Source organism: Engystomops pustulosus, chromosome 9 (genome assembly GCF_040894005.1).
Source record: "Engystomops pustulosus chromosome 9, aEngPut4.maternal, whole genome shotgun sequence".
Classification (NCBI taxonomy): Eukaryota; Metazoa; Chordata; class Amphibia; order Anura; family Leptodactylidae; genus Engystomops; species Engystomops pustulosus.
Window position 1 is genome coordinate 98,241,020 of NC_092419.1, and position 8,957 is coordinate 98,249,976.

Consider the following 8,957-nt stretch of genomic DNA (forward strand, 5'->3'; position numbering starts at 1 on the left):
TGAAAGACTGTATGCAAATGAGCCTGAGGGGCTCCAGGCTCCATCGATGTTAATGGACCCTGGAGCCCCTCAGGCTCATTTGCATACACAGTATTTCCTCCTAGTGGTAGATGCCCTTTAATGCAGAGCAGCAGGAGGACACCCCCTGCTACTACACAGATATCCTGGTATAATAACTAACACTTGCTGTAATTTTGGGGGAAGCCATTAAATCCCCACTGCCTGCTGTCCTGCACAGCCATAGCTCCGTTTATTACAATAAATACCATGTTCCCTGCCTCGGGTCTGGATGAGAGGAGCGGGAGTCATGCAGGACTAACCCAATGATTGTCCCATCACCAGCACAGGGGGACACATCCATGGCAGGGGAGGGTTCCTCTGTGCTGCGGAGCCCCCCACCTGTCACAGAACAGCGTCCTCCGCTATAAATCCTCATCACAGGAGGCGTCGGGGTGCACGAGGAGGTAGAGTTTCAGCCGGTCTGGGAGGGGCAAGGACTTGACTTTGACGTCCACGGGCCACGGCCGGAGCCTCTGGCGGATGTAGACCCTGCACAGGTGCCTGAGGGTGGGGGGCGCCTGCTCCAGCTGCTTCAGGGACTGGTGCAGGGCGCTCACTTTGTCCGCGTGTACGCTGCAGCTGGACGTGTTTATGTCAAAGTTCCTGGGCAGGGAGACCCTGGGGGCCTGGGCCACCATCAGTTCCACAATGTTCTCAGCTTTATTCAGCAGGTCCACGGCGTCACAGTCCTCGCAGCTGCCCAGGTAAGTGCACAGCTTGTCAAAGACTATGTGGAAGCCGGACCAGCAGGAGGCGCCGTGCAGGGAGCAGTTGTACGAGGCGCCAGACTCCAGGAGGAAGCGCAGGAGAGGATAATGGAGCTTGAAGCTTTTGAGGCACGTGTGGGTGAGGGACTCGTGGGACGGGCACTCGCTGGGGTCAGCACCGTGCGCCAACAGCAGCTGGCTGACCCGGAAGCAGAAGTGGTTAATCAGCTTTGCCTCCTCTTTATCAGAACCAACAGTCTCTCCCAGGAGGAAGATGATGCTGGAGAAGACTGTGTCGCTGTCCTTGGTGGTGGCCTTCACGTCAGCTCCTACAAGACACAAGCGGGCACAATCACGTGATTACACAATAAACACTGCATCCTCACACTGCTGTGCTCTTTGCACTGATCTGTGGTTGTCATTTTCAGAAGCCACAACCTTCTGGGAGCTGATAGTTGTCACCCATGACAACTTGCAAGTCTTGGGGGGGGGGGGTCACTTACCTCCCTCCAGCAGCAGGCGGATATTCTCAGTGTTGTGGATCTGCACCCCGTCACTGCTGGCCAGCGCATGTAGCAGAGCTGTCTTACCTGCCAACAGCACAATAGAGACAAAGGTGGGATTTAAAGGGATTGTCCATTTCCAGGGGGTGGCTGAGCCCCCCAGTACCTCTACTCCACCTGCGCCAGTCACTCACCATTTTTATCCGCTGCATTCACGTCCGCTCCGAGCTCCAGAAGCCGCTGCAGGCAGGGCACACGCTCCAGCTCCTCGCTGGCCAGGTCCAGGGGGCTGCTCTCATGTATCTGGGCAGAGAGGATACAGAGAGATATGAGATCTACACTTGATTATTACTGCCTGGTGCCCCAGACCCTGGTACTCGTGTCTCACCCGGTCCCTCTTGTTTATATCGGCGCCGCTCTGCACCAGCAGCTCCACCATGTCGGGCTGGTTCCGGAGGACTGCGATGTGGAGGGGGGTGTAGTACGTCACAGGATCTGGGAGAATGATATATGTCAGTGTCACTGTGTACTGTCACTTTAAGAGTTAAAGGGGTATTCCAGTTACCTTCAAAGCTGAGGTCTGCGCCGTACTGGAGGAGGATCTCTGCGGCGGGAACCAGCCCCAGCTCCGCCACCTTCAGGAGCGAATAACTCACCCCCTCCCGGTAAAAGGCCGACTGCGAGTGTCTCTCCAGGAGCTCATTCAGCGCCAGGAACTTGTCACCATCAGCGGGGAGGAAGCTGCAGGAACAGGAAGTGTGAGCGCAACACATATATCCTTCCCCTCACCTCCTGTACAACTGCAACAAACCTTCCTCTGCGATATCTGGGGCTCCACTCACTGACAGCAAGTGGTGATCTTACCTGGCATGGCTCTGGGGCACCTCTGTCTGCTCGGGGTCATGTATCCCCACCGCCCCCAGGATCTCATCCACCAGAGGCTGGTACTCAAATATTATCCTCCGGAAGCCATGGAGGAAAGGCATGCTGGGAGTAATGGCTGCACCCTGAGGGAGGACAAGAAACAAGATGACTCCAGCTGAAGCGGCACAGCGCTACCCTACAAGACCCCCGCCATATTGTGCCCTGTAACCTGCACCTCTACAGCCACTACTGTGCCCCTGGTGGCCTCCACCTCACTCACAGAGACAGAGACACCCGGGCCCCACGGGTCAACTATAATGGCCTAAACCACCAAAAGAAGACGGGACTCATATAACAACTCACAGAACACCGCCCACCAAGACTGACGAGGGGGCGGGACTCACAGAACACCACTCCACCCCCAAAGAGGGGGCGTGGCTCATAAACACCAATGCAATAGAGGGCGGGACTAAATCATTCTGTGCCTTGTAGTCCATCAGAACCTGGAAAGCAACAAAGTCCCCAAATATACAGTAATAACACAGGACGTGATGACACTGGGCAGATACAGCAGAGCTACACTGCTCCGCTACACTGCACCGCTACATCTGTGTAGTGTCAGAACAGTAATAATGACCTCTCTATACAGCTGTGCAGTGATGACGTCAGAGCTGTAATGACCTCTCTATACAGCTGTGCAGTGATGACATCAGAGCTGTAATGACCTCTCTATACAGCTGTGCAGTGATGACATCAGAGCTGTAATGACCTCTCTATACAGCTGTGCAGTGATGACATCAGAGCTGTAATGACCTCTCTATACAGCTGTGCAGTGATGACGTCAGAGCTGTAATGACCTCTCTATACAGCTGTGCAGTGATGACGTCAGAGCTGTAATGACCTCTCTATACAGCTGTGCAGTGATGACGTCAGAGCTGTAATGACCTCTCTATACAGCTGTGCAGTGATGAACTCAGAGCTGTAATGACCTCTCTATACAGCTGTGCAGTGATGACGTCAGAGCTGTAATGACCTCTCTATACAGCTGTGCAGTGATGACGTCAGAGCTGTAATGACCTCTCTATACAGCTGTGCAGTGATGACGTCAGAGCTGTAATTGCCTCTCTATACAGCTGTGCAGTGATGACGTCAGAGCTGTAATGACCTCTCTATACAGCTGTGCAGTGATGACGTCAGAGCTGTAATTGCCTCTCTATACAGCTGTGCAGTGATAATGACCAAAATGCGTCTCGCGTTCTAACCCTTAAGCCGCTTTGTCCCCATTCAGACCTTGCAAAAATATTCTCTATAGCAATGAAAGAGCTGGAAGCACAACTCACCTGCAGCCTCAGCGCCCAAATCCACACCGGAAGCGGAAATGGCGACAAGACATGTCCCAGGAATAGAGGGCGTAGCAGCACGGCTGTAATGATCCGCTATGACCAGCAGATGGCGGCGGAGAGCTTCTTCATCACAGGAAGAGGAGTGCTGCGTAGCACCGTGTTCTCCAGCAGGTGGCGGTGCAGAGAACACACGAGCGATGGAATGTGCCGAGGTGCAGATCACGTATTCTCCAGCAGGTGGCGGTGCAGAACTATTAATACATTTCTGCTGATCTCTTTTTCCTCCAGCAGAGGGCAGGTGTGAGACGAGTCATTAGATGCCCCTTTATGCAGCAGGTTATTTATGTTGTGATTACTTCTAAGGCCTCATTCACACTGTTAAAGGGCACCTACCACCACGAATCTACCTATAAAGGTAGATCGGGTGGTAGGTGGATGTATGGGACGTGAGGATAGCCCTTTTTAGAGCTAATCCTCACGTCCCCGCTAGCGTACCATAAACTTTATTGCCCTAATATGTTAATTTAATTAAGCGGCTACCGGGGCGTGGAGTAGCCGGACACGAGGCTACACGGCGCGGCTACTCCATGCCCCAGTAGCTGCTTTCCCCCGCCTACCCTGTGATCTTCGGCGCGCAGCTCCTGGCAGCTGCGCGCCCTCGTCCGAGAAGCCGGAGTTCTGCGCATGCGCAGTAACTCCGGCCTCGTTCCCGAGATCGCGCATCTTGGCCGGAGTTACTGCGCATGCGCAGAACTCCGGCTTCTCGGACGAGGGCGCGCAGCTGCCAAGAGCTGCGCGCCGAAGATCACAGGGTAGGCGGGGGAAAGCAGCTACTGGGGCGTGGAGTAGCCGCGCCGTGTAGCCTCGTGTCCGGCTACTCCACGCCCCGGTAGCCGCTTAATTAAATTAACATATTAGGGCAATAAAGTTTATGGTACGCTAGCGGGGACGTGAGGATTAGCTCTAAAAAGGGCTATCCTCACGTCCCATACATCCACCTACCACCCGATCTACCTTTATAGGTAGATTCGTGGTGGTAGGTTCCCTTTAAAGGGGTAGCAAAAACAATGGTGCACCCTGTCGGTGTGTCTGCCATATTCATGCAGAACGGGGTCCAGAAATCCTTTATCTGTCGCCCCCTGCAGACTACACAGGACACTGCACATAGTACACACCGCACTGTTATTGATAAATGTGGGGCATAGTGTCATGTAGGATGCAGGAGTAGTAAGGAGATAATGAAGTGTGAAAATCTGCTGCATAAAGCATTGTGTAAACCTGTATGACCCAAGCCCGAAACTTCCAAAACTCCCCCGACAGCCCAAACTGCCCGACCAATCCCTGCAGCGCACCACAAGCCGTGTCCTACATTCACTAGTAGTGTATATATACATATACACCATATACATATGTATGCAGTGAGCTCCCCCTACTGGCACCATCAGGGCTGTAACTAGGAGATGCAGGACCCCATAGCAGACTTCTGAATGACAAATATATATATATATACATATTTGTATGCTCGCACATTTATACACCGATATAGATATATTTATACATTTACATAAATCTGTCCCAGTAGCTGGTGACCACACGTGGGAAGTACACTGTCCCCTCCTTCTCCCCAACACTTCTTATCTGAGCTGCCACTTCATGCTGTGTACTGTGGATGATGTGCCCTGTTATATACATATAATGATGGACATCCTCCATTTTTTAGTGTGTCAGGTCAAATGCTGAGGCCCCCTGACACTGTGGGCCCCATAGCAACTGCTATGGCTGTTACTGCTATAGTAACGCCCCTGGGCACCATCAGGAAAACACAAAGGGCCGCATTTATTAAAGTGTTTGTACTGTGACATCACTGTGTGTATTATCCCCTGTACTGTGACATCACTGTGTGTATTATCCCTGTACTGTGACATCACTGTGTGTATTATCCCTGTACTGTGACATCACTGTGTGTAGTATCTCTGTACTGTGACATCACTGTGTGTATTATCCCTGTACTGTGACATCACTGTGTGTATTATCTCTGTACTGTGACATCACTGTGTGTATTATCTCTGTACTGTGACATCGCTGTGTGTATTATCCCTGTACTGTCACATCACTGTGTGTATTATTCCTGCACTGTGACATCACTGTGTGTATTATCTCTGTACTGTGACATCACTGTGTGTATTATCCCTGTACTGTGACATCACTGTGTGTATTATCCCTGTACTGTGACATCACTGTGTGTATTATCCCTGTACTGTGACATCGCTGTGTGTATTATCCCTGTACTGTGACATCACTGTGTGTATTCTCCCTGTACTGTGACATCATTGTGTGTATTATCCCTGTACTGTGACATCACTGTGTGTATTATCCCTGTACTGTGACATCACTGTGTATTATCCCTGTACTGTGACATCACTGTGTGTATTATCCCTGTACTGTGACATCACTGTGTGTATTATTCCTGTACTGTGACATCACTGTGTGTATTATCCCTGTACTGTGACATCACTGTGTGTATTATCCCCTGTACTGTGACATCACTGTGTGTATTATCCCTGTACTGTGACATCACTGTGTGTATTATATCTGTACTGTGACATCACTGTGTGTATTATCTCTGTACTGTGACATCACTGTGTATTCTCTGTACTGTGACATCACTGTGTATTCTCTGTACTGTGACATCACTGTGTATTCTCTGTACTGTGACATCACTGTGTATTCTCTGTACTGTGACATCACTGTGTGTATTATCTCTGTACTGTGACATCACTGTGTGTATTATCTCTGTACTGTGACATCACTGTGTGTATTATCTTTGTACTGTGACATCACTGTGTGTATTATCTCTGTACTGTGACATCACTGTGTATTCTCTGTACTGTGACATCACTGTGTATTCTCTGTACTGTGTACTATATTATTCTTCCCTAGGTGTTATACAGATGTCTGTACACTGACTCTTTGCATTGGTTATGGGGGTCGGTCCTTTGCCGCTGTTCGTGGGGGGCATCTCGAGTTCCTTTGAGTTGTTTCTTATACGCTTATGGTTTTCATATTCCGTGAATTCGGCTTTTACATACGATTTATGCGGATCTGGAGGTGAAGATTTACTTTCAATTACATTTTCATAAATGTGACCTTCATAAAACGACCACCTCCAGCGCGCGGGTGAGGGGCAAAACAAGGACCCCGCTTATAACCAAAATGGGTCGGGGAACAGGAAAACACAAAAATATTAATAGCGTTACTTATTCCAAATAAAAATATTCTGCTCCTATGAAACTTTATGGAACCAAAAATAAAATCAAATTGTGTATTGGCCTCAGTCCAACCCGGGACCAGAGACTCCAATAAACTGCACCACCTACAGGGCTGCGCTGACTACAGAGTGTAGTAATAACTCCCATCTGGCTGGAGTATGGGGGTCATACAGGCACATGTCCTGTAGGGGGCGGCATACTAGTGACATCAGGGATAAGACCCAATGATATATCCTAGAGGTCAGAGGACTTCATCTACATTGTGTTTTATTACAGAAATTGCTGCAAACAATGATAAAAACTCAATGAAACTGCATAAGGACCTGTATCATAAGGTCACATGATCATACGTGTCCAGGGTCTGTCACTTTTTCATCCATATCTGTGACAGTCCTTAATCCAGAGGGGAATTAATTGTATTCATTTTGAGGATTGGTCTGGGGGTTCTAAATTTATTACCTCAGATCAATCCTACAGAGGCTGGGGATGGCCTCAGGAATGAGAGGCTAAAGAAGCAGGTGTTAGAAAAAGCCAGAATGGAGAAGTCAACATGAAAGTCTGGGAAGAAGCAGTCATTAGGAGAAGTTATCATGGAGAAGACAGCATGGAGGTCTGAGAAGAAGCAGTCTTAGGAGAAGTTATCATGGAGAAGACAACATGGAGATCTGAGAAGAAGCAGTCATTAGGAGAAGTCCTAATGGAGAAGACAACATAGAGGTCTGAGAAGAAGCAGTCATTAGGAGAAGTTATCATGGAGAAGGCAACATGGAGGTCTGAGAAGAAGCAGTCATTAGGAGAAGTCACCATGGAGAAGACAACATGGAGGTCTGAGAAGAAGCAGTCATTAGGAGAAGTCACCATAGAGAAGACAACATGGAGGTCTGAGAAGAAGCAGTCATTAGGAGAAGTCACCATGGAGAAGACAACATGGAGGTCTGAGAAGAAGCAGTCTTAGGAGAAGTTATCATGGAGAAGACAACATGGAGGTCTGAGAAGAAGCAGTCATTAGGAGAAGTTATCATGGAGAAGACAACATGGCGGTCTGAGAAGAAGCAGTCATTAGGAGAAGTCACCATGGAGAAGACAACATGGAGGTCTGAGAAGAAGCAGTCATTAGGAGAAGTCCTCATGGAGAAGACAACATGGAGGTCTGAGAAGAAGCAGTCATTAGGAGAAGTCACCATGGAGAAGACAACATGGAGGTCTGAGAAGAAGCAGTCATTAGGAGAAGTTATCATGGAGAAGACAACATGGAGGTCTGGGAAGAAACAGTCATTAGGAGAAGTTATCATGGAGAAGACAACATGGAGGTCTGAAAAGAAGCAGTCATTAGGAGAACTCCTCATGGAGAAGACAACATGGAGGTCTGAAAAGAAGCAGTCATTAGGAGAAGTCCTTGTGGAGAAGGCAACATGAAGGTCTGGGAAGAAGCATTCATTAGGAGAAGTTCTCATGGAGAAGACAACATAGAGGTCTGGGAAGAAGCAGTCATTAGGAGAACTCCTCATGGAGAAGACAACATGGAGGTCTGAAAAGAAGCAGTCATTAGGAGAAGTCCTTGTGGAGAAGGCAACATGAAGGTCTGGGAAGAAGCAGTCATTAGGAGAAGTCCTCATGGAGAAGACAACATAGAGGTCTGGGAAGAAGCAGTCATTAGGAGAAGTCCTCATGGAGAAGACAACATAGAGGTCTGGGAAGAAGCAGTCATTCGTAGAAGTCACCATGGAGAAGACGACATGGAAAAGAAGCAGTCATTAGGAGAAGTCCTTGTGGAGAAGGCAACATGGGGGTCTGAGAAGAAGCAGTCATTAGGAGAACTCATCATGGAGAAGACAATATGGAGGTCTGAGAAAAAGCAGTCATTTGAAGAACTCATCATGGAGAAGACAATCTGGAGGTCTGAGAAGAAGCAGTCATTAGGAGAACTCATCATGGAGAAGACAACATGGAGGTCTGAGAAGAAGCAGTCATTTGAAGAACTCATCCTGGAGAAGACAATATGGAGGTCTGAGAAGAAGCAGTCATTAGGAGAAGTCATCATGGAGAAGACAACATGGAGGTCTGTGAAGAAGTAGTCATTAGGAGAAGTCACCATGGAGAAGACAACATGGATGTCTCGGAAGAAGCAGTCATAAGGAGAAGTTATCATGGAGAAGACAACATGGAGGTCTGAGAAGAAGCAGTCATTAGGAAATGTTATCATGGAGAAGA

General features: G+C 48.9%; 1 protein-coding gene across 3 annotated transcripts; it reads right to left on the reverse strand.

Moving 5' to 3' along the window:
* Window positions 1-64: 64 nt before the first annotated feature.
* Window positions 65-3,588, reverse strand: ASB6 (ankyrin repeat and SOCS box containing 6). 3 transcript variants are annotated; one of them, XM_072124416.1, is made up of 7 exons: window positions 3,475-3,588; window positions 2,135-2,277; window positions 1,836-2,011; window positions 1,659-1,765; window positions 1,465-1,573; window positions 1,271-1,357; window positions 65-1,096 (listed from the first exon to the last, which is right to left on the reverse strand). In XM_072124416.1, the coding sequence occupies exons 2-7, from the start codon at window positions 2,254-2,256 to the stop codon at window positions 423-425; spliced, it is 1,275 nt and encodes a 424-aa protein (XP_071980517.1). In that variant the 5' UTR covers window positions 2,257-2,277; window positions 3,475-3,588; the 3' UTR covers window positions 65-422. The 3 variants fall into 3 exon arrangements, with proteins under 3 accessions (XP_071980517.1, XP_071980518.1, XP_071980519.1); XM_072124417.1 differs by lacking the exon at window positions 3,475-3,588 and adding an exon at window positions 2,370-2,442; XM_072124418.1 differs by lacking the exon at window positions 3,475-3,588 and adding an exon at window positions 2,415-2,436.
* Window positions 3,589-8,957: the final 5,369 nt, after the last annotated feature.